General features: G+C 37.5%; 1 protein-coding gene across 3 annotated transcripts in view; it reads right to left on the bottom strand.

Annotated features, from left to right (window-relative positions):
• RYR2 (ryanodine receptor 2) overlaps positions 1-27053 on the bottom strand; it is an 832848-nt gene that overhangs the window by 163669 nt on the left and 642126 nt on the right. For 2 of the 3 annotated variants that reach the window (XM_070781954.1, XM_070781952.1), the window contains 5 exons: positions 22241-22364; positions 21563-21678; positions 18258-18322; positions 15730-15851; positions 7545-7594 (listed from right to left, as the gene is read on the bottom strand). In XM_070781954.1, the coding sequence (XP_070638055.1) occupies positions 7545-7594; positions 15730-15851; positions 18258-18322; positions 21563-21678; positions 22241-22364 (477 nt within the window). The remainder of the gene's footprint in view (positions 1-7544; positions 7595-15729; positions 15852-18257; positions 18323-21562; positions 21679-22240; positions 22365-27053) is intronic. The other variant, XM_070781953.1, reaches the window with a different exon arrangement.

Below are 27053 nucleotides of genomic sequence, written 5' to 3'. Positions count from 1 at the left end.
TTGATACATGTAACTGCTGCTGTTTTATAAACTAATATACTGAGAATTCGCAGAATGTTGACTTTCTCCTAGGAAAACAGTCAACAGTTATTCTAATTTTTATTCTTCTTTACTTTCCTAACATGGCTCCTGATACAATATCTCATTATACTATCTTCTCTGAAGAGATGATTAACCTTAGAAAAATCTTTATTAAGAAGATGAAATAAAATTATGCTAAAAGGTAAAAATTTCTCTCCAAATTATGAGTAGGTAGAAACTGAAGCATGCTGAAGATTTCATTACTTCCAAAGTCTGTGATATTGAAAAGATTAAAATTACTGAGTCCCTAACTTGGTGAAAAGTTTCAGTTCAACTAGAACATATATTGCACATGCTATTCTTTTGCTCAAAGTCAGGAAATCCTCTCAGAGTGGCATATTGAAATGAAAGAAGTATCTATCTTCTGATATTATGTTCATTGAAATGTCTGAGTCTGATATTTACCCTCTATAAGAATTAGGCTATTTTTAATATAGCAAGTTTCCTTTATACATTGAAACTCTTGCTTTTCTCATACATACTGTCCTAAAGCTACAGAATCTTTCAGTCACAGGAGTTAGACATGACTTAGTGACTAAACCACCATTCATCATTAAGAGGATCCTTAAGGTCTTAATGTGACTGAAAGATTCTGTAGTTTTAGGACAGTATGTATGAGAAAAGCAAGAGTTTCCTAATGTATAAAGGAAACTTGCTATATATGCAAAATAGATCATCAACAAGGACCTACTGTATAGCACAGGGAACTCTGCTTAATATTCTCTAACAACCTAAATGAGAAAATAATTTTAAAAAGAATAGATGCATATGTATGACGGAATCACTTTGCTGTAGACATGAAACTAACACAACATTGTTAACCAATTATACTCCAATAGAAAATAGAACTTTACATGTATACCTGTGGCGGATTCATTTGGATACTTGGCAAAACTAATACAATTATGTAAAGTTTAAAAATAAAATTAAAAAAAAGAAAAAGAAAAGTAGCAGATTGTGCTATTTTTAAAATTTAATTTAAACCATTAAATTCTTAGCATAATGACATACTCAGTTCTCCCAGAGCACTATCCTCAGGGATTCTTAGTGCTTCAAATGACTTTCATTTCATTATATGTATCCTATTAAACAAACATATACACAATCTGAACCTTTTTAGGGACAATACAAACATTAACAGTCGTTCCTCAGTATCCACAGGGGACTGGTCCCAAGACCCTCCCCCAACACCAAAATCCAAGGATGCTTGAGTCCCTTGTATAAAATAGCATAGTATTTACATTTAACCTACATGCATCCTCCTTTATACATTAAATCATCTCTAGATTACTAATAATAAAGAATACAATGTAAAAGTTATGTACAAATTTGTTGAGGTATGGTGAATTCAAGCACTACTTTTTGGAACCTTCTGGAATTATTTTTTTTGAGTATTTTTGATCCCTGATTGGTTGAATTCATAGATGCAGAGCCTGCAGATATGGAAAGATGACTGTAATATTTTCTAATATCTCCTGATACAAGAAAACTCTTCATTTAAATACAGAGTTTGGGGGGGGGGCAGGTCAAGGGGAATCAACATAAACTCAATCCACTAATTTTTTAATCAGAGAGAGATATCAATGGATAGAATTCATAATATTACTCTATTTACTATTAAAACTCTTTGAAAAACAATATTAAGATTTTGGCACCAGTTTAAATCAGTCATACTCACCCTAGAGGGAGAAAACAAGTATTTTAACAAAACCTGTTGCTTCATTTAAACATGTGATAATACTTGTCCAATATTCATGAAGCTAATATTGGAGCTGTATTAATGATGTGAAAATGTTGAGTTCTAGGGTTATTGAGGTCAACCAGAAGAAATATTGCTGATAAGAAATATGTTGATCATGCTGCAAAATGCTTGCTCTACTCCAGGCATTCCTAGAAACCTATTTGTCATCAAAGCTGGAAATTCTCCAGTAAATCCTAGGACTCTGGACTAACTGTCTTGCTAATTAACTGTCTTGCTAATGTGTTAAAAACTCAGCAGAAAACAGGAAAGTAGACAAAGCCTCTAAATGATAACTATTTTGTGCCAGCTTTCTCGAATAGTTACTTGAACTGAATAGATCATTGTTAGTAGACTTTAATGATCTTGTTTTAAGAGTCATTAGTTACAGTGTTACTTCCTTTTCAATGTAAGTGCTCTAAGTGGAAGGCTTTAAGAATTTTTTAAAAATGTGATTCTCACCAATTGTGAGATAAGTGGATACTATATTTTTCTTATTCTCAAGGAGAAAAAAATGTAAAGTTTGGGCTTTTTGTGAAGGTAAGAAAATTCCAAACTGATAGCACTTATCTCATTGCTAAAAGCATCTACTTACTTATCTACTCTTTAGACTGTAGTTTTCTTAAAGGTAAGACCTGGTTGGTTGATTCATTCCATCATAAGATATTTATAAAACAGCCACTATGTGCCAGACTTCCTCCTGGGCTCTGAGGATACAAAAATAAGCCTTCAAAGAGCTGAGTTTTGCACCAAAGAGAGAAGTTAATCTAGTAACTCATCACTGAGATGAAGGAAAAGTACATAGAGCTAAGAGAATGTTATAATAGTAGAGCGAGTATAATCAGAGAGGTCAGCTATGATCTTCCAGAGAGAATACTACTTAGGTTGAAATCTGAACGGTGGATAGTTCATCCCATGAGAGGGGCATATACAGGATCCCATTACAGTCAGTAATCATGGATGGTGCAAATGGCCTGAGCAGCTATGAAAATGACACTTTCAAGAAGCAGAAGGAAGACCACTTAAGCTGAGGCATCGTGAGGAAGCAAGAATTCTCTGGGAAACAGGGGTGGAGGGGTACACGGAGGGCAGACTATGAAACACTAACCAGATTAAATGGCCAGATTAAGAATTCTGATCTTAATTCTAGAGAAATGGGAAGCCACTGGCTACACAAGAGTATATTCAGTTTTGAGATCATTTTTTGCTTTGTCTTGTTTTTTGGAGGGGAGGCGAGAGATATGATGGTTTTGGAACACAGTTTAGAAAGGCAAGAGGGAGTTCTGAGAGCAGGGTTAGTATGTTCTTAGAGGCATGCAGGTGAAAGCCACCTGTATATTGGCTTAGGTTGGGAGTAGTAAAAAGGTAAAGAAATCTTCATTTTTCTATCCTCAGAGCCTAAGAGAATGCCTCACACACAGAAAATATTTACTGAATGAATGCATAAAATGAATGTCATTAAGGCATTTGATTTACTTCCACATGGAAAAAGAAAGCCGTGAAGAAGTCCTGTGTCACCATGCTATTCCTGTTGGAGTTATGGTTGCCAGATTCCACTTCCTCTAAAAATAACTGAGAGCCTTAAATAGGCTATAATAGCAGAAGTTGAGGATTCTCTAATTGCCTTAAAATTAGGCAGTTAGACATTCAGAATTTCCACTTAGCATACCAAATACCAAATGTTGCTCAGTCGTGTCTGACTCTTTGCTACCCTATGGACTGTAGCCTACCAGGTTCCTCCGTCCATGGGATTTTCCAGGCAAGAATACTGGAGTGGGTTGCCATTTCCTTCTCCAGGAGATCTTCCCAACCCAGGGATCAAACCCAGGTCTCCTGCGTTGTAGGCAGACGCTTTACCATCTGAGCCACCGGGGAAGTCCAAAGTGAGGGACTTAGCATAAATGAGGGAAAATGGAGGCATTAAAAGCAGTATTTCATTAGTCAACAATGTGTCCCTGAATATGGCACATGGGGTCCTTATACCTTGTCAACCTGCCTGGGTCTTAGCCAGTTCTAACTGATTTTCCAAAGTACAAGAACTTATTTGTTCCAAAATACACCAACTTATAATTACTAGCAAGCATTTCAGAAGTCAAAAGGGAAGACTACATATAAAACAGTTGCTATTTAGTCGCTAAATTGTGTCCAACTCTTTGCGATCCTATGGACTGCAGCCCGCCAGGCTCCTCTGTCCATGGGATTTCCCAGAAAAGAATACAGGAGTGGATTGCCATTCTCTTCTCCAGGGGATCTTCCCTACCCATGGATTGAAACCACATCTCCTGCATTGGCAGGTGGATTCTTTACCACTGAGCCACCAGGGAAGCCCTATATATAAAACAGATGCTATTTTACTTACTATTTTTTCCATAAAGTATTTTACAGGTATACCAGAACTACTGTTATGCTGGGAATATGGCTTGTTCCCCTTTTTAAAAATTCTACCTTTTTCTAAGATAAAATGAAGTGGTTTAAACACCTTCAAAAGCATATATGAGGCATAAAAACATGACTCATCTCTTTAATTCTTAGTGTGCTTCAATGTATAGAAAATATTTTAAAGTAGGTAAAAGATAAAGCAAATATAGAAGTTTAAATTTGGGGAATCCTCATTTTATATATCAGAAAATTTTCTGAACTAGAGATGAAGTTTTAGAGATATAATCTGGCAGCCACCTTAGAATAAATATTCCATTGCTGATCAAACTCAGCTCCCCACAATTACCACCATCATGACAAGAGTTTTGCCTCCTGGTGTTTTTTAATGCTTCCTTCTTATCACTAACCGCACCTTCCTGACATGTTTCAGGTTAATGTATTTCTTTCTATATGTTTTGCTACTTGACACAACCCCAAGTATTTCTTTGTTAAATTCAACTTTCACTTCTGTCTCACTTTATTCTTAAGTTAGGCCGTGAACAATTTTTTGAACTAAGTACAGGAAAAACATTTTGATCATCAGTTGGTGTCTCCCAGAACACAGAAAAAAATAATGTAAAGATAGGGTGAAAGAAAAAAGTAAGAGATTAATATGTCCATATACAAAAGACCACTGTATATATGCTGTTAGATCTCTTTTTCTTTAGGAAAATCCACAATGGTAAAATTGATACATCAAATGGTCAATACTTGGGACTTCCCAGACAGTTCAGTGGTTAAGACTCCATGCTATCACTGTGGTGGGGCACAGGTTGATCCCTGGTTGGGTAACAAAGATCCCGCATGCCCCATGATATGGCCAAAAGATAATAAAAGTTAATTTTTTTAAAGTAAATACTTGAATTATACCACTTCTGCTTTGATGTGAAAATGCCTAGATTTTAAAGATTTCATGGTGCATGCACTTTAAATAGCTAACTGCCCTAGTTTAGCCTGTATGTAACTTGAGTCATCTAAATATAAGCTGTACAAATAAGGCTAAGAATATCTTAGACTTGAAAGTGGTATGATTACAGTTTACAAAGCACTTTAACATTCATCGTCTCATATGAGATTTTATATATACAATAGATCTCTAAAGTTAGTAGTTATTTTAATCTAGTTTCAAAATGAAAAAAATAAATAATTATCAAGAGAAGTCAAGTCCCTTGTCCAGATCATTCAACTGGTTCAGTTACAAAGAGGGGACTTACATACAGGTTTTCTGATCAAAGTCCATTATTTTCTTCAGGACATCATGTTAATGTCTGAAACCAAGCTATAGCTATAATATGTAAAGTTTACAAGTCTAAGACCTAAATGCTAAAATGTTGACAAAGCTATATTAGAGTATTGTTGAATAATAAAGACTTCTTGACCTTTGTATTGTTTTATAAGCAAATGCCAAAGCGAATTTGAAAAAATAATGTGACATTAATAAAATGCACATTAAAGTATGCTTTCCAGATAAAGACACACAGTAGTTCTCCAATAAATTCCTGTTAAAAATAAAAAATAGTTATATTTAAAGGCAAAAGGATATAATATACAACGCCTAGATGAAATATTAGAATCACAGATGAAATGAAGGTCAAAATCCAGTTCTTCTCCTCTGATTATTACAACAAGTTACAGTATGTATTTATCTTCCATTACTGAGCCCTTAATATATTCAAAGGGAATAAAGGAGATTAAACAACAGGCAAAATTAATACATGGTAATGAAAGTCTACATTAGTAGACCACTAGATTAGTTTAAATATAGTTCCTTTGCAGAGGGCTATAAATTGCAAAATGGCACGAGGTAGGCTTCTGGGATGCTGAAAATGTTCTATGCCTTGAACTGAGAAAAATGGGCAAATACATGTAAAATTCCATCAAGCTATGTCATCATGCTGCTCTTAAGATTTGTGTACTTCACTGTATATATGGAATACCTCAAAAAATTTAAAATGTGAAGTTATAGCAAAATGTAACATTGGAAACCAAGAGGTTAAAATATGTAAGATGCTAGAGATAAACAACAGAAAGTATTATGGGGTCCCCACCAGAGGTAGATATAATTAGACAGTATTCTCTGAAGACAGATGGAGAATTTTTGAATACATAATTATTATGAAAAGGTTAAAGAGTACATGAAAGTTCTGTCTGAATAATTTACATAGAAGTTTTTCTAAGTTGAAGAGAAGTCAAAACAAAAGGCTGCCAACTGGAGATCATTCGGAAGGCAATTTCCCCATGAATTTTGGATAACTGAAACATTAATGCAAAAACCTCAGCAATTTATGGGAATCATATCTTAAGAGTACCCAAACGTTGGATATAATAATATTAGAAACCAAATGCAGCATTAAGTAGTCATATCTAGAAGCTATCATTTCTCAAACAAATGTAAAGAATGTAAAAATTATTTGCATATATATACACACACACACACAGATATACATGTACCTATTTCTCAGTTTATCCTTTGTGGCTTTTATAGAAATAACATAATCCTTAGGGTTTTTGGTGAATGGACTAGGACTTATAAATCTCTAAACACACTCAATGTTTTCTTACTGAAGTCACCACAACACTGTCTCAAAATCTAGAGAGCTTTGGGCTAAAATTTGCCTTGGCAGTTTATGAATGCAGATGCAGGAAAGTGTAAAAAATAAACTGCCAACTGCTATAGAGTCTTAAAGCCCCACTGCAAGGAGAGTCTGTGAAAAGTGAGTGACTGCCCTGCATGGCTACTGGAAAGCAGGGTTTGGGAACATGAACTTCAGCTACATGAATTCTCAGAAATGAACAAAAACTGACTACTGTGGGGTTTGGAGGTACCAGAGAACTTGCTTTTGGCAAACCCAGGCCTGTCTCTATTATGAAGTTCCAATGTCTGGAATACAGTCAACATGCAAATTTGTAGTCAAGAGCATTGAAAAAGTAAGTACAATTAAAAACTGTGGATGGGTATTTAATCTATCAGAGATAAGCAAACACAAATTCAGAGGCCCAGTTTTGCTTCACCCCTCTGAAATAAAATAAGGTAGAAACTGCCGTTTTCATTCATTTGATCTTTAATAATATAAGTTTGTGATTTTCAAGTGTGCTTTGGACTGGTATACAAACTTACGGTCTTCAATTTTACTATAGGTAATGCTACTCATAAACAACCTTGAGGACCTTACCTTGGCCTATGACGACCATGCATGCAGCCATGCAAACATGCATTCATGCAACATAGCAGCACACAACACAGTGCAAAAATGGCAAAGAAAACCAAGTGATGGCCATGCTAGTATTTGTTTAAGGGTCTCCTTACCAAATAGTGAAATCCTATGCCTGACAAGAACTCCAAGTTTGCAGAATAGGCTGAAGACAAAAGAAAAACAAAAGAGAAAAGGGAAAGGGGGAAGGGAAGGTAGAAAAAACAGGGAGAAATTAAATTCAAATGAAATAAAACAAAAAAAAAAAAAGAAGAAGAAAAAAAGAAAAATAAACAGCTGATATATGAGCCGGAAAAAAGCAACATGATGTCACGCAGAAAGAATCAATTCTCTGAGCAGAATGTGGAGTAAAGGTATTAAATAAAGAGTCTTTGAGTGCATATCTTTAACAAACACGGTTAAAAAAGCACATATTATAAGTAAAGGAACCAAAAAAAATCGAAAGCAAAGCTAATTAATATAAAAGCAATCTATACAAACCCCACAAAAGTATAACTACAGAAAACCATAAGGAAAAAAAATTAATTTTATCTGTACCAAAGTACTACTGAAATTCTAGAATTTTTTGTGGTTGTTATGGGCATTATTTAACAATGGAAGTATGGTGCTTTGTGCACAAAATGCTACTTTTAGTATGTCTTCCCATTTGAACTTTCCTTCTTCTAGACCTTGACCATTATCCCATAGACATATACCAAAGCATCCAGTGAATTTCACACAATGAACTAGAAAGAGAATTTAAACCATTTATAATCACTCAAAGAAAAACATTACAGCTGTTATCACTTAAAGGATTTTGAATGCTAATACATGAGTCAAAAATATATCTCCTCTAGAGTGAGTTCCCAGGTCTCTGTGCCCTTCCTGGTGCTCACCAACAGAAGACTCCAAATAAGGGTGCCCAGCACTCAGCATGACGGCATTGCTGTGCACCAATGCTCACATCAGAACCCAGAATCTGAGCAGTACCTGGTCTTGTCCTGTCTTGTCTGTCACCAGGCAGCCTGGTGACTTTCTTGTTGGGTCCTATTTTTAAGAACATCTCACTTCCACATTACAGCCCCTTCTAAATATCCCTCAGGATTCAGCTCAGGACATGTTTACTCCAAGAAGCCTTTTCTAACACCTGGGAGTGCTCCTTTAGCACTCCCAACCCAGGCTCACAGAAGTCCCCTCCCAGCCAGGGGCCATTTGCAAATATCTATCATGACACTTAACCTCCATATTTATACACCTGACATTATTTTCACATCTATCCACACTCTTCTGAACTCTCAGACACACAGGTGTTCCACAGCTAGAACTTGCCAAAGCTCTAATTTTGAAAATCCACTTGTATAGCACCACCTACATGAGCCTGATTTTTCCAGTCATGGTAGCAGCTATGTCCTGACAACCCTGTCCTCTCTTGCCATCTTTGCCATCACTACCAGGATACAGATATACATGCTCAGTCCTGGGGATATAGACTATGCCATGGAATACAGTGCTGGCAACTGCTCATGGCAGAATGGGAAAAAGGAGACAGAATCACCTTTTTCATGTTGACCACTTTCACAGTACGTTTTGCCCATTATTTCTCACTTTAGTAACAATGTGATATAATTTATTGGTGAAAAGTAATTATATAGGGCATAGGGTGGCTTTTCCAAGAAAATATTCATCCGCAAGTGCTTAAATGACTGAAGTCTTAAGAAATCTCTTACCAGTGCTCTTTTTTTTTTTTCAATGATCTTGTCAAGTAGACATTAGACACAAGATTCAACCTTAGTCCACTGAGCTGCATTATCTATCTTTAGGCTCTAACTGAAACGAACAAAGACAATAAAACAAAAGCACCTTTCTCCAGGTATCCTCATTCACTGAGCTTTCTCTGTGTTAAGTCAATAAGGGTCTGTCTCTGGGACTTCCCTTGTGGTCCAGTGGTTAAGACTCCAAGCTTCCACTGTAGGAGCCATGGGTCTGATCCCTAGTTGGGGAACTAAGGCCCCATATGCCAAGTCACACAGCCAAAAAAAACCCTACAAGGATATGTCTCCATCTGAAGAGAGTGTTTATATCTTAGAACTGCATACATTTTGGATTATTGGAAACTATTTTAAGGGGTATCTTTTACCTGTTACTCACCCTCTCTAGTATTAGGGTGAAACATTCTGAGATGATGTTGAATTTGTAATACGCAGATCATGTTGTAACCTGATTAATCTAAACCTGGGATGTTTTGTGATGATGGGAAACAGAGTTGCTCTGTATCCCATCCCATCAGATCACATTTACGTCTGAGAATCTGTCACAGAAAAATGACTTCTTATGATATCAGCTGTTTCCTAATCCTGTTAGTCGCTCAGTCATGTCCAACTCTTTGCGACCCTGTGGACTGAAGTCTGCCAGGCTCCTCTGTCCATGGGGATTCTCCAAGCAAGAACACTGGAGTGGGTTGCATTGCTTTCTCCGATTCCTAACCCTAGTTATTCCTAATTAGTAACAGATGTGTCACCAGAGAGACATACAGATACATGTTGGGTTGGCCAAAAAGTTCATTCCAGTTTTTCAAGACATATCATATAGATGGGAAAACCTGAATGAACTCTTTGGTAAACCCAATGGAAAGCTGCTGCTAAGTCGCTTCAGTCGTATCTAACTCTGTGTGACCCCATAGACGGCAGCCCACCAGGCTCCCCCGTCCCCGGGATTCTCCAAGCAAGAACACTGGAGTGGGTTGCCATTTCCTTCTCCAATGCATGAAAGTGAAAAGTGAAAGGGAAGTCGCTCAGTCGTGTCCGACTCTTAGGTCCTCAAAAAAGACAAATCATATCTCTCCCCTCCTGTGCTATCCCCTTTCAGGGTGTAGTTCCCGTGCAAACTCTAGGTCTGACTATTATCAGTGCTAACCTATAGTTTCTTTAAAGCACTTTCCATAATCTTGTTACTCCCTTTCCCTGTACCCTTCACTACTAACATACTTAAGAATTCAAAATGCATCTGCAGCTTCCTCCCTGACTCTCTGCCTTGTGAGTGTCCTTTCCACCCCTCGTGGCTTCTCCTTGAAGTTCTCAATACCCTCCAAATAGTTCATCTAATAACCTCTTTTTCAGCCTCCATCCTGCAGGGCTCTCCACAGTCTCAGCATCATTAACTACTCACCTCTGTGAAACCCTGGTCTCTGTTTTACAGTATTATTTCCCACTTCTTTGCTAATGAGTTGTTCTCTCTGTTCTTCAAATATCCACTTCTGAAAACCCTCCAAGTGTAACAATTTTCCAAGTTTTTGTGTTCAGCCCTTTCAGCTTCTCCCCGCTTTTCTCTTGGTTTCCTCTTGCTTTCCAAGCTTCAAGCATTAGATGGGTATAGATTGTCCCCAAATACGTCATTTCTTGCCCTGATCTCTCCAATACCAAACACCTGCTTCTCACTTCCTGCTGTACACTTCCAGCTAAAATGACCTGTTAGCACTTACTTCTTTTTCCAGAAGCACCAGTTTAAACAAACTCAACCTCTTCTCAAAACTGTGTTGTGCTGTGCTCAGTTGCTTCATTCATGTCCAACTCTGCAACCCCATCGACTGAAGCCCACCAGGCTCCTCAGTCCATGAGATTCTCCAGGCAAGAATACTGGAGTGGGTTGCCATTTCCTCCTCCAGGGGATCTTCCCCACCCAGGGATTGAAGCCATCCCTCTTACGTCTCCTTCTTTGGCAGGCGGGTTCCTTACCACTAGCGCCACCTCAGTTCAGTCACTCAGTCATGTCCGACTCTGTGCGACCCCATGGACTGCTGCATTCCAGGTCTCCCTGTCCATCACCAACTCCTGGAGCTTACCCAAACTCATGTCCATTGAGTCGGTGCCATCCAACCATCTCATCCTCTATCATCCCCTTCTCCTCCTGTCTTCAATCTTTCCCAGCAACAGGGTCTTTTCAAATGAGTCAGCTTTTTGCATCAGGTGGTCAAAGTATTGGAGTTTCAGTTTAAGCATCAGTCCTTCCAATGAACATTCAGGACTGATTTCCTTTAAGATGGACTGGCTAGATCTCCCTGCAATCCAAGAGACTCTCAAGAGTCTTCTCTAACACCACAGTTCAAAAGCATCAATTCTTCAACACTCAGCTTTCTTTATAGTCCAACTCTCACATCCATACATGACCACTGGACAAACCATAGCCTTGACTAGATGGACCTTTGTTGGCAAAGTAATGTCTCTGCTTTTTAATATGCTGTCTAGGTTGGTCATAGCTTTTCTTCCAAGTGACAAGTATCTTTGAATTTCATGGCTGCAGTCGCCATCTGCAGCGAGTTTGGAGCCCCCAAAAATAAAATCTGTCACTGTTTCCATTGTTTCCTCAAAACTACTTCTTCTGAAGTATCTTGCTTTCATTAGTCACACCAGCATTGTTCTAACCACTCAGTACAGAAACTTCAGCCCCACGTCGGCCTTCTCTTGTTTCCCTGCCACAAGACTCATTACTGAGGCACGCTGGTTTCCTCCTTCTGTGTTTCTCACACCCAGCCTCTTTCTGTGTTAATGTCTCCTCTGCATTCCCAGCACTTTATATATGGCTCCAACGTCACTCATCACAATGTAGTATATGGCCTAGCTCTAAATGCATGTGTCTACTCAGCTGTACTTCTAAGTCCATTAAAGCTAGGAACTGTGCCCTCGTACCTGTGTGTTTATCCTCAGACCTAGGATAGCATCTTGTACCCAGCGGGCATTCAGAACACTTGCTGAACAAACCCAAGGGTGGCACCACCTACTGGAGGCATCTCTTCTGTTACAACAGCCTGCATCCCTGTCATAGCTCTGAACGGCTGCTGTGGTCTCCTAGCCATGCTGCTGCTGCTGCTGCTAAGTTGCTTCGGTCGTGTCCGACTCTGTGCGACCCCATAGACGGCAGCCCACCAGGCTGCCCTGTCCCTGGGATTCTCTAGGCAAGAACACTGGAGTGGGTTGCCATTTCCTTCTCCAATGCATGAAAGTGAAAAGTCAAAGTGAAGTCGCTCAGTCGTGCCCGACTCTTAGCGACCCCATGGACTGCAGCCCACCAGGCTCCTCCGTCCATGGGATTTTCCAGGCAAGAGGACTGGAGTGGGGTGCCATCGCCTTCTCCGCCTAGCCATGCTACTCTTATCAATCCCACTTTTGCTGCCAGGCTGTTCTCAAGTCTTCTATTTAAAAAGCATTAATGTCTTCTTAGTGCTCATGAATTATTTTTAAAATGTTTTTTTTTAAAAAAGAAAAATGACATTTTATTCTGGCAGTTACTATCAATTACAGTGTTCCATAAGGAATCTATATAACCTACATTTCCCCTAAATGACCCAGCTTCTCTCTTTATGTTGTTTTCTAGAAAATATCCCCCTTTCTTAATCTCTGATCTGCATGTTTCTAAGATCATCTTTGACTGTCATGACTTCCATACATCTTAGCCCATCCATACCCATCCAAAGCAGTCTTACTTTATTTGGAATCCCATAGCACTGCTTGGCTTTCTGCTACTGGAACTATATGTATTCCCATACACTTAGCCACTGCCATGAACACTCCTGGAGTACAGCAGAGCAATAAATGCTTGATATATAATTTCTAGTGCCAGAAGGTATTCAAACAACTAATGGGAACAACTTGGTTTTAACTGTGGAAAAGTTAACTTAGACCCACTCAACTATAGCTACACACAGCTATTAAATCATGGCAATGCTTATTATGTGTATGAAGCTATGCTTGTATGTTCACAGTAGCAGGGTCAGTTTTTTTTAATCTATTTCATTCTTTTTTTTTTTTTTTTTTTTACTTATTTTAGTCACTAAAGTAATACTTAGCTGAAGTGGTACAAAATCAGATTTATAAATTTCAGTGATTCCACTTCAACATGCCAAAGAAATTGTTTGTTTTCATTAATGTGGCAGTGATGTTGGTTATTTTAAAACATAGTTTTATGATTATTAAGGTAAGATTTTTTTCATTTTAAAAACTTAGAAAACACATAAAAATAGTAATACAAAATCTACATGTACTACATAAAGAAAACTACCATTAACAATAAATTTATCCCTTACCACTACTTTTCTATACCTAAAAATTTAGTTTAAAAACAAATCCAGATCAATACTATTTGAACATGTATTTTATTTTTTAAATAATTTCCCTAAGTTGTCACATATTTATATCCATCATCATTTTAATGACTGGACAACATGTACCATAATTTGCTTATCATCACCTTATTCATTTTTCCACTCTGAGTTTTTTTTCTCTCTGAGCTTAAGTTCAACCTATGTTTGGCACAAAAGTACTGTAAAGAAATCAGTTACTTTTCCTATTATATCTCTTATTTCTGTGTGTTGGAATTTTAATGGCATATATTTCTTTTGGAAGTGCTCATTGGAGAAGTAAAACTTATCAACCCTCTTTCCAAGAGGTGAAGAAAAATTTGAAGATGAAATCATTAAAAACTGGGGAAGTATTACTATAAGGGCCCCAAACTACATTAATGGAGGCTAGCACAGACTCATGCTGTTCTTCTGATTTATTATATGAGGGATATATTTGGTAAAGGAAAATTAGTTACTTCTATAACTAGTGAATTATTCTCAGAGTAAGACTAAAACTGAAATGACGATAACAAAACCCAAAAGGGGAGGGGAAAGAGCAGAATTCACACATTTGTTTAAATTTCCCCCCTATATTCTCTAATTATATTGTGTTCACTTATGTAACTGAATGCCATTAAATTAACACCACCTGTAAGAACAAAGTTTCTGTTACAAAAGGCTAACTGGCCAGAGACCACCGGGTGCTGTGCAGCTGCCTTGGTTTTGGTGCTTAAGGTAACAGTGCACTGGTGTTCTTCCACCTACGGTGTGCACGCAACTGCCCACAGGGGGACACGGGGCCAGCGATGTGGATGAGTGCATGTATGAACCGAGGCGGGAAGGGTCCCCCTCTCTCCCAGAGAAGACGGAAAGAAGGCCAGGCCCAAGTGGGCAAGGGATGAAATTTGTATCTTGGAAAATAGTTCTTCCTTCTCTTTTCTTCCGGTAACACAGTTGGTGTAAACAAAGTAAGCCACTGGGATGGATTCTCTGTTATCTTTATCAGCTTCACAAGAACCTTATTATTTGAAGAAGTTTGGAAACTTTTTTAATGCTGTTGCAATCCTACATCACATAACTGGCTACTTATTGGTTGGTAAAACAGGCAATAAACAAACTCAAGAGATGAGCTTAAAATCCCACCCCCAGTGTTATGTAACAAAGGAATCTTATTTATTCTTCACCCTCTGGTGGCAGGCTATATTCAATCTCATCTCATTCTGTTCAATAGGCTGATATTGCACTGCCATCCAGCATATTATTAAAGTCAAGTCCATGCTATGACTCTAAAACTGCTCTAAAATGTCTTAAAAAAAAAAAAAGAGGCTTGTTTTCCAAGCAAGGTACTGTTGACAGATACATAGACACTGTGAGATAATAAATGCATATTCTTTTAAAACATTAAACCTGTGATAATTTTGCTAAACAGCAATAGATAGATAAAAAGAAAGTGAAGTCCAAGGAAATCCTATATTCTGCTTTATACAGGGGACTCATTTTCACAGAAATTTTTTTTCAATACAATCTATAAGCTTGGTATAGACTCCTGAGCAGTGTAATACAGAAGCAGACTTTCTCAGGAATTGATTCTCATGCATCCTAACTTCTGGCAGAATTTTTAGGACTCAGACTTGAAATTGCCAGCAGAATCACAAATCTAAAGAATACTTAGGTTTAAACATAAATGAGAAAGCACTGCTAGGATGTAGCTTGAGTGGTGTGAATGGAAAACCTCAGAAAGTATATATGTTTACATCATTTTATTCCAGGATAGGTCATAATTTTTTTCATTTAAAATTATAATTACTGTAAATGAGATCTTGCCCTCCTGAAAAATACAGGCCAGCAAAAATATTAGATTTGAAAAAATGTTAATGAAACCAATGTTAAGAGCATCATTTATCAAAAATACTAATATACTAATGTATCTCTAGCCTCTACTTGTGCATTCTGAACTGTGTATTTTATTCCCTCAACTCAGTATTATATTTAGCAGTAAAATATAAGAAAATTCAATACCTAGAACACATGTATTAACTTGCCCAAACCATCATCTTTGTAGTATTTGATTCCCAGGGGCCAAGGAAGATGGGTGAACACTCTGCATGCTCCTACTTCAAGATCCTGAGATACTCTTTCTCAAATGCAAATACACTTAAACAATAGTCTTTATTTTTATAGCTGTTTACCTAGTCACCATTTCTTTCTCTTTGTTTGATGCATGTCCTCCAGAACAGAGAGGTCTGCTTGCTGCAGATAAGAAGTATAAACGGTGGTTTTTGAAATACTGATCAATTAAAGGAAGAACGACCTGAAAGAAAGGAAAAGAAAACAGATCTACACAGTGGAATCTTTTGGGGGACCAATGCATGCTGAGTCTTTGGTGCAGCCAGAGCTCTGTTCACATGCAATGAGTCCCCAACATTCACAGCCATGCCAGTCAGCACCATTTCAGAGTATCCCTCTCTGCTCTCTCCAGTCCGTGCATGTGTATGTGTGGCGGGGGAGGGGGACGCAGGAGTAGGTTGGAGTGGGGTGTCATTATGAAAAACACACTGAATTTTCAGTGTTTGAAATTAGTCTCAATACATTCTCAAATGAAATAGTCTTAATATTTTCACACACTGCAGTTTCGTGCCCAAAAGATTCAAAGGCAATCAAGGATGACCTTCTATGGAGTCTCTACTATGTCTGAGGACTGTATCTGACATGCTATAATCCCATGTGTCCCAGTGACCACTTTGTATGGTAGGTGTTATCAACTCTGTTTTCGAGGTTGAAGATGGAGATGAAGATAACTTGAGGTGAAGACAGTGAATGATTTACTCAGACACATCGCCACTTACCGACTTACAAAGTTCTTCATCCCTGGCCTTGATCAAAGCCTACCTCTCAATTCTGCACTCTAATCCTGCTGGCCTTTGTCCAATCGCCCCTCCCCCATCCACAGGCTGTATACATGCCATGCCCTCTGTCTGAAATGTCCTTCCCACACCCAGTAACCACCGAGTCACTCCACCCCTCCTGCAGGCCTCAGCGCAGCAGCACTTCATCAGGTAAGCCTTTGCTGGCCTATCACGGACATAAACTCCCCATATCCTCTGGTCCTCTAACATCATTTGCAATTTTATATTTTATTTGTGTGACTTTGTATTAGTCTGTCTCCCTAAGAGTCTATAAGGTGCATGAGAGATAAAAACATTTGGGGGATTGTTTAAACCCCTCTCTTGGCCTCTATGACCCCTGCTTGCTCTGTTTCATTTATCACTGATTCACTTGTGCCTAGGACTCTGCTGCAAGCCTGCAGCAAGCATTAGATATATATTCATTGAAGAAATAAATGAAAAAGGTGATAATAATAGGCATTATCAGTATTTAGACTCTAGTCTAAATCTAATTTTTTCCTACATGGTATATTTTAAATAATATATTTATTATTTTTTAATAATAGGAATACACAAGTTTCCAGTGATCTGCCTAAAAAGTTGTGACATTGCCTGAACTTAGCAACTGACATATAATAGGTACTCAGTAAATATGTGAATGAATGAATCACAGAGTGAGTAGAAATTAAGCCTCATTAGGCATCTGCAAACAAAATCACTAGGAGTGCTGAGCACGCTGGCAATGGTATACAAGAATGTATTCTAAATGCATGATTAGAGGTCATGAATACAGCATTTCTTGATTACTGGTTATCAAGGAGGATTACACCCTAGTAGAATAGATACCTAGCAATGTGCAGCCTAAGACAAACTTCAGATGACTGATACGGACTTTGGGTGCTATACTGAATGGAAAGAACAGACAGGAGAAATTTCCCTTATAATAAAGAATAACAATTCTGAAAACAGAAGCCAAATATTACTCAATCAAAATAACATGCCATTTTACAAATGACCACATACAAGTACTTTGAAAGGAACCTGACAAAAATAATCAGGTCTTCAGGTTAACTAAAACATGTTGTAAATAGGAAAGCGTCCCAAGGGAATTCTGTCTTTGTGACACTGAATCTACATCCTTGTAGGCTAATGTATGACACAGACCAGACACACAGTAAACAGTGAGTAAGTGAATGGACCCAACGTGGAGACTCTGCAACTCTTCATCTCTTTCCTGTACTGGCTGAAAGGAAGTCAGGAATGTTTCAGACATAGAGCAGAGTTTTGCTGAATTCATATTAAGTGGAATAAATAAAAATGATAGGCTATACTCTAACCACGAACAACTGATCCTGTCTGAGCTTCAGTTTTCCTTTTCTGAGTAGGACTCAGGCTTCACAATAAAGATTCTATACTGTAGGTTATAATATAATCATTAAAAATTAACTCAGGCTTTTCCTCTTTAATGAAGAAATATGCATCTAAAATTTTAAAGTCAGATCAATATTCAAATGTTAGGAAGTAGCTATTTCTCCTTTATGTCATATGATGAAGCCAAAAAGAGAGAACTTTGAGTCAAACTTCATAGAGAACAAAGTCATTTGAGGAATACCGTACAGAGAGCAGAACAAGTTATTTTAAGTATGACCAAGGATGCTGGGAGCAAATTTATCCTACATGATTCATGCAGTTATTTTCGTGCCACAGAATATTTACTAAGAGGAGAATTCATATTTGTAGACAAGTGCATTCTGCAAAGAGGCGACTATCTAAAGAGTATATTTGGTAAACAAACATATTGAAGGAAAAACAAGACAGATTGTATACTGTACTTTAGCAAAGAACTTGATTTCTTGTTCATAAGGGAAATGTTCTCCTTTGCTTCTGCTGCCACCATCTGTAGACATGAAGAGTTTTTTAGGTACATGTTGCACTTCAAACACTGCAAAATATTCACCCAAAATGCAAAGTTCAGAACACACTGCTAAACGTGTTACCCTCCTAAACTGAACACAAAGAGAGAAAGGTTAACCTTAGCAGTGTCATTAATGAAAAAAAAAAAAAAAGATGAAAAATGTACCCAAGTCAAAATAAAAAAGCTTTTGAGACAGCCCACACATGTGGTTACAATCACAAACTTCCGATAAAACTCTGAGATCTTATTAACACGTACTGAGAAAACTGGAATAAAGTAAAAAGTCCACATTTTTAGCAGTAAAATCCCACATTTTATTTCAGTGAGAAAGAAGCTCACAGGGGTAAGAAAAGTGAGTAGAGAAGTGTTTTTAAATAAACAAAATTCATTAGATTTTAACACTAGTCTCCAATAAAGACAGTTACTTCTTGATGTGACAAAGCTAAAGCTATTAATATTAATATGCCAAAGGAAAAATTGCAGGAAGCCAGTGCCTGTGATGAGGGGGAGGACTACAATTAGAATACTAGGTTGGAAAATTAACATTCTGCTAAAGAACAAAGAAGTTCACCAATGTCCAAAGATAACCTCCACAAGCAAAGGAAAAATCCCCAAAGTTTCCCCATGTATAGAAAATGAGTTCAAGGTTAAGAACTGATTGACCTAATGTATTTAGCTTAAAAGGTGGCATTTCCTCATTCCCTCATGCATACAGAAGAGATTTCATGCATACTGAAGAGGTAGTAATAAACTATAATAATCACAATGATATGCAGAACAGATTGTAGAGCTAAGAATTTCAGAACTGGATATAAGGATTTAGTAAAATTTGGAAGCAGAGCTTCCATATTTTATAAGAATCAAACTGACTTTTCCTTGAAAAAGTTCTTTTGCAAACAGAAATAAAAACAATTGGAAATAGGCTTTTAAATTTTTAAAGACACAAATCTGGCATAAGTTTTAGATAACCTAGGTAATATTTCATAAAATGAGACAATGATCTTCCCATGAATAAGTAAAAGAAAATTATGTATTTTTAACATTTAAGAGTTTCATTTTTTAAATCAACTTGGCACTAAATCTCTCTCAAACATTTGCACAATGGTTGGATCTACCTAAGGGGCTTCTCAAATAAATGTTATTCAGACAGAATTTTGTACCTATCTAAATCTTACCACACTTCAAAGCATTAAATAGGAAATATTTTTCCATTAATTACACATTTTAATAAAAATGCTTATGCAGAAACTATGAAAGGATTTGGAGAGAGTATGATCTATGATATAACACAAAACTTAGAAAAGGCACATGCATATTCTTATCGGCACCATGAGTCTATGTTTAAGAACGGCTATATTAAAGATGTGTTGCAAAGGCAATAAAGTGAAAAATAAAAGGAGGTATCATAAAAATTTGGGATTTCCTCTAACAGAGTTCTTATACATAACTTGCTTTGCGGTCACCTGAAAAAGGAACGACTAACATCAGCAATTGTCAACAACCAAACAAAAAACTAATTTTGTTGGGCTCTATACTAATCTAACCTTATTTGTCCCCAGAATTCTGTTTATAAGACCTTCTCCTATAGAAAAAAAGAAATGTGTCAAGTAGGTGAACTTGCCCTGTAATAAGCTTCTCACCACTTCTTAGACAGAAACACTGTCCCAGGATGTTTAGTCAGAAACTGGAATATAGCACGACTAAAGTCTAAACAAATTTCATCCTTCAAAGTTCTGTTTCTGTTATCCATATGGAGGCAAGAGAAAAGTTTGTTTTTCTTGTTCCCTTCTCCAAATGATCACTCTTTTTTCCCCTCTTCTCCTTTCTGTGGTCAAAACGAAGGCTGGATGCCAGAATTGCTGTTCATTCATATACTCTTAAATGTGGATTAGAAATGTCAACATTTAAGTTTGTGCATAAAAGCTTCAAAAATTCACCATGGCCTCATACTTGTTCTTTGGTGAAATATCATTGAGGGTAATTTGGCTATTAGTCAGGATGACTACCATATTTTAAAAAAATACTGATGGATGACATACAAAGAGATTGCATATTATGGATTAGTTTATATAATTGGTCTTTATGAAAAAGTTGGTGAAGAGATCAAAAATATAGCATTTGTACTGTAGATAAGGAGGCAGGTTGAAAGACAGGAAGGTTATTTAAGAGACTGATGCTCAAACTGAATATCTCTAATCATATCTGGGATCCAGGGACCTAGCAACAAGAAAATATCAGAGCTCAAATTTCTATAAACTTTAATCTGATGCTATGCTGAAAACTAAGCATAAATCCTAAGATAACAGCAGCAAAAAGAGCCCCTGGTTAGGAGGGATCTTTTGCTGATGTATTGCTATGAGACCTAGGACTATGGACCCCAAGGAAAGGGGCTGAAAACCAAAAGAATGTGGGTTAAAAAAAACAAAATAAAAACAGAAATACAACCCTAAAAGTGGAAAAGAAAATAAGATGACCACCAGCAGAGCACACAGTTTTTCAAAAAGGATAAAACTCTACTCTTTATATCTAATACCAACCAGTGGCTGGAAGGGGATCTGACTCGAAGGTAAGTCATTAACAACTTGAATTTTAATTCAACAATGCTGAGGACAAACACAAAATAAGAGAAATGAGAGGAGGCTGTCTTGATGATCTGATTCAAATCTACGATTTAAATTAAGGAGTTCTTTTTGTACTTAAATGTCACTGAGCCAGATGGGGAAGAGGTCTTTCCTTTCACCCTAAGAGGATAATAAAGTATTCGCATTGCTGATACTCTAGTACAAATGTGTGTTCCTGCAAAGGCTAAACTTGAGGGCTTTCCATTGTCTAGACATTTGGAGAATCCAAAGAGTTTTAGTTCCTTTTTTAAAAGAGCAGAGCAATTAATTTCATAAGGAAGGATTTAACTGTACCTTAAAATTTGATGTCCATCCAATGTATCTTTCAAAATGAAAAATCAATGCCAATATACATTTTAAGGAGAAAAGAATTGCATGTTAGAATTTTTTTTAAAGTTCTCAAAATTTACCCATCCTTAAAAAATGAGTTTTCCTATTGACTTTTAGACTCAAGTTAATATTAGGATTGATATAAAAATGTTTACACCATCAGGGAACAGACCATAAGCATCCCAGTGGTCTATGCTGTTCTAGATCCTGATGTTGTAAATAACAAACATAACAAAAACTGGGCTGTTAGTAACAGGACCATGGTACCTACCAAACTCCAGGATATACTGATGGGCCTCATCTACATAGCGAATGAGTTGCTGAAGGAAACTATAGGCAAACCGTTTCTCAATAGAAGGTGTGTCCAGTTCCAGGTCTTTGAACCCTCTAGGATGGCAAAAACAAAAAATGGAAACCAACATCTAAGAAAGATTATTAGAAGGCAAGGTAAAAACAAAACATATTTTGTTAAATATCTACATACAGAGAGGTATCTTAACATTTTACATATAGCAATATATACATTTATACACAGATATTGATACATTTGCAAGGTTAGCTAATATTTTATAGCTAAAAATAAATTTTAAAAAATACTTTGCATATGATAAGAAGCTGTACTTAATAAATATTACTACACAATAAGATATTGCATTTAAAAATACAGAGTGTCATTTCTGCCTAGAGATTTTGCCTAAATGATGAATGGAGACTTGACATAAAAAGTGTAGGGAACTCAATTATATGGCAGCTAAGGGCATTAATGTTTTCAACATGTATATTTTGAACACACTAAATAGAGCTCTGACATTTAAAGAGGCCACGGAGCTCATTTTCAGCATTAAATCTGACAGGGCTAATTGAATATTCAGTCTTATAACAAGTCTTATAACAGTCTTATAACAAGTCTTATAACACCTACTTATAACTGGAGTAGGTGTGCTTTTACCTGGATACAGCATAGCCATTGATCTGCAGGAACTTGAGGATGTCCTGTGCTTTTTCCCTATCCTTGGCTTTCTCTTTGGCTGTCAGTGTATCATAAGGTACCAGTAGGGGATGGTTTCCACCTCCTAAGAGGATGTCAAGATGAGAATACAGCATAGTATTTAGAAAATAATCTGAAATGAGATATGGGTGCATTTGGGCTTCCCTAGTAGCCGAGATGTAAAGAATCTGCCTGCAATTCAGGAGACCTGGGTTCAATCCCTGGTTGGGAAGAATCCCCTAGAGAAGGGAATGGCTACCCACTCTAGTTCTCTTGCCTGAAGAAGGACAAGAGGAGCCTGGGAGGCTATAGTCCATGGGGTTGCAAAGAGGCAGACACAACTGAGCAACTAACACTTTTACTACTTTTACAATAGAATTTTCACTTTCACTACAGAATTCCTGGTATCCTCTAAATATACATAGGATACACAGGACTCATCCAAGACTTTCCTGTCTAGTGCCTTTAATGCTCCAATTAATTTAGAAAACCTGTTCAAAAAAAACTATGCATATGCTGTCTAAGATGCAACTAAAACATGAACATAAAGACAACTGTAGTATCAAGTGCCAAAGACATCTACAGTTACACAAGAAGGAAAAAGAGGCCATGTTTTCCTTCCTACTCGAACTCTGAATGCAGAGTGTACTATGCACTAAAATTTGCACAGCCGGACCCAGTAAAATTACAAGGCAGGTTTCAAGCAAAATGCTTCATTTTCTAATGCACAGAGAAAAGAGAAAAAAATTGTCTTAAATACGTAATTTTCACTATGCCTTCCAGATCAGAAAGTACTGTATTGTCTTTGTTGTTGTTGTTTAGTCACTAAGTCTGACTCTTTTGTGCCCCATGGACTACAGCCCTCCAGGCTCCACTGTCCATGGAATTCTCCAGGCAAGAATACTGGAGTGGGTTGCCATTTCCTTCTTCAGGGGATCTTCCTGGTCCAGGGATCAAACCTGGGTCTTCTTCATTGCAGGCAGAGTCTGCCATTGAGCCACAGGGAGCCTACTTTGCAGTCACATATTTCTAAACACAGAAAACTCAGATTGTTAAGGTACAAGTTGATTGCTGTTAATTATCTAACAGAAGTAGCATATGTAATTGATGGACTTGGAATTCTGGCAAGAATCTAAGTTTCTAGCATACCTCTTCTGATAAGAAATACTAAAAGCATTCTTTTAGATTTAAAAATTCTGGGAAGCACTTAAATTTTTAAAAACCCGACCAAGAGAAAACCATTTATAAAATTATAAATTTTGTAAAAACGTTTGCAAAAATTATAAAAATTTCAAAAGATCGTATCCAGATGTAAAGATCGGGTACAAGGAGTACTATTAAAGTAGCAGCAAAAAGAATAGCTTGGTATGTCCCAGATTAAAAGTTTACAAAACACGTAAAGGAATATATTTTATGTGGGATGCTGAAATTCCTTGAAATATAACTGCTAAGGAAACTCCAGAATAAAAATAACTGAAATGACTATTTTGTTTGAATTACAATGAAACATAAAGCCTATGAAAAGTCCAATGGGGTTAAGTCAGGAGTGCCAGAACAACCATAAATGTTGAATTGACCCTCAAAAAAGAAAAAAGCAAACAAAAGGACAAAGGAGAATATGCCATGCTCTCCTAGAACATGCTTGGACTGAGAGTGCCATCTACCGAAATATAATCACGCAATGAACCTTCTGACCATTAGGTGACACTATTTGATCGCAAACGCAAGGGGCAGTCAGCTGCTACTCCACTGATATGAAGCATATTAAGAAGCCGTCACTTATTTTACAGTCTGATACAACTATAACTGTCAATAGACTACAACTGTCATACGATAATACTAATAAACATTTGGGGACCAGCAAGAAGGATATGGAATAAATTACTAAGCCCGCTGAGGACAAATCTGACTTCTAGCATATTTTATGAAAAAAAGTTATAATGTAAATATTTAATTTAATCACCCTGCAGTTATGACCTATTTTTGAATGCAGTTCTTCATTCCTAGGGAAACTAACAACTTAATTCGTAATCCCCAATGATTTAGGGATCAGACAGTAACAGATCATTTTGGGAAAGGTAGAGAGGCAAGGGAGGTGGGGGAAAGGGGGCAAGAGAAAGAGAGAGAGAGAGACAGGGAGAAAAAGAAAAAAGCTTAAACTTTAAAAATCCTAAGGACACAAAGGGATTCCCTTGCAGCTCAATTGGTAAAGAATCCTCCTGCAATGCGGGAGTCTGGGGTTCAATCCCTGCATTAGAAAGATCCCCTGGAGAGGGAAATGGCAACCTACTCCAGTATTCTTGCCTGGAGAATCCCATGGAAAGAGGAGCCTGGTGGGCTACAGTCCATGGGGTCCCAAGAGTCTGACACAACTTAGCAACTAAACCAAGGACACAGAGAACCTTCAGCCTTAGATAGGGCAGATACTTAAAGTCAGCCAGCAGACTTGAAATTATGTCCTTTGCTGTGCCACTTAGCTAAAGGGAGTGGACTACCTTGATCTGGCCCATTTATAAAAGATACTGTGTGGAAGGGAAGTAAAGAAACTAGCTACACTTGAGAGGTGAATAAATGTTTAGTAATTTCTAGGATTCTGCCTCAAACATACAGCACCGGCCGAGTGCATTCATTCATGCGAAAGGGTCAAAACTGCTTGATACCTCTGCTTTTCTTGGCTTCATGACAGATCATCAGAGCCCAAAATACGTGTTAGTAGGAAACAAAGAATAAAAAGGAATGCTAGCTGTTTCCATTTTTCACTGACTGGGGAGCATAGATAAAATTTCTTGGACTTTCACTCCTTTATTCTATTCCTGATATACTCCTTAAACTGCCTGATTTCCCCCAACTCTGCTAGATTCTTCAAGGAGGTTGGGAAAGCACTAAGGAACAGACAATCTGGGAGAGTAGAAGAGGAAACTTTCTCCAGATTTCTCTAAAGTGGATTCATCTTCTGTACATAGATGTAGGGATGATAAAAAGGGCCCTGGGTGGGGCCAAAAGAAAAGTGGGTGGCTTCAACACTGATTTTCTTAATTGCCCAGGTATCTGAAAGATTAAAGGGGTATTTCAAGTTGTTTCCTTATTATCTCTCTCAAACATCACACACACACACACACACACCCCCCATCACCACGCCCTCCCCAAGAGCTACATGCAGTAGGTGACAGGCCCCTGGTACACTTCCATCCAGATCTTCTTAAAAACAGAAGTAGAGTTGTCAAGACATGAGTTGGCTTTCTCCAGGAGAGAGACAAAGTGGAGAATAGACACCTGGAGTTTCTGTCCTAAAACTGTCCCAGTCTCAAGCCTCTCTGGTTCCAAGACTCATTTCTCCCTTCTATCAGCTGCAATACTTAAATGCCAAGATCCAGTGCTCTGCATTTCAACACCTGTCCTACTAGTCTGCTGTTTTAATGCTAAACAACTCACTGTCTCCTTTGAAAGGAGTAAGAATTCTAATTTTGCCACCTCATCTTTTACCCTTTGCTGTAACTATGTTCGTGTTTCCACACAATGAATTTGAATCAAGACAAGCTGGATGCAGAGGTATGGATGCCTCATTTACAAGTGATATCCTTCAAAGAAAACACTGATGGCAGGGCACTTAATGGCTGGCTCAGAAATTAAAGGATAATGATGACTTTGTAGTGCACTTACTTAGAAGGGAGTAGTAAGATAGCTGCTTATTACTTTTTTTTTTAATTGGCGTATAGTTGATTTACAATGTTATGTTCGTTTCTGCTGTATAATGAAGTGAATCATCTATGTGTGTGTGTGTGTGTGTGTGTGTGTGTGTGTGTGTGTGTATGTGTGTATACATACATATACCCTCCCTCTTGGACCTGCCTCTTACCCTCCCATCCCACCACTCTAGATAATCACAGAACACCAAGCTGAGCTCCCAGCAGTATACAGCAGCTTCTCACTAGCTATCTATTTTGAAGTGAAGTGAAGTGAAAGTTGCTCAGTCGTGTCTGACTCTTTGTGACCTCATGGACTATATATAGTCCATGGAATTCTCCAGGACAGAATACTGGAGTGGGTAGCCTTTCCCTTCAGAGAATCTTCCCAACACAGGGACTGAACCCAGGTCTTCCACAAAGAACCTGAGGGCAGATTCTTTACCAGCTGAGCCACAAGGGAAGCCCAGCTATCTATTTTACATATAGTCTGATTAATTACTTTTAATCATAACCAAACCATAGTAATTGAAACATACTTAGAAAAGAAAAACTAAATTTGTCATGTAATTTGCATATGGAACAAAGAGTAACTTTGTCAACTAGTTATGTGGACAATGCCCCAAGAACTTTACTAAGTGAAAATACTGCGACTCTGCTCTCCATCCATCTTCCATCTATTCATACATCTATCTGTCAACCAAAGAGCTGATCATTCATTTTACAAACATTTATAGGATGTTTCTAGAAAAATGGGCCTAGCCCTAAGCCAAATTCTGGAAGAGGCAATTTTGGTACATGAAATTCTCTCTGTTCACTCCTATGACCAGTTCTAATTTGTGTGATTCTGTTTCCCAGTGCTTAGTACCTGGTACTATCCTCCAATGAAACCTATTCCTTTCATTATGAAATATTCTCACTCTTCAAAATGATCTTCCTCCATACTTTTACCTATATCAATAAGTAAGAAATAGAGCTTCCTGGTATCCAGAGCTATACAATAAGGATGACAAAAATCATAAAAGTTACAGCCCTGAGCGTGAATTATATTTTCATTGGGGAAAAGAAACCCACATAGAAGATAATAAGAG

Source organism: Bos indicus, chromosome 28 (assembly GCF_029378745.1).
Source record: "Bos indicus isolate NIAB-ARS_2022 breed Sahiwal x Tharparkar chromosome 28, NIAB-ARS_B.indTharparkar_mat_pri_1.0, whole genome shotgun sequence".
In the NCBI taxonomy this organism is placed as follows: Eukaryota; Metazoa; Chordata; class Mammalia; order Artiodactyla; family Bovidae; genus Bos; species Bos indicus.
Note: the sequence above shows the minus strand (reverse complement) of the source record. Positions and strands in the feature narration are given on the sequence as shown.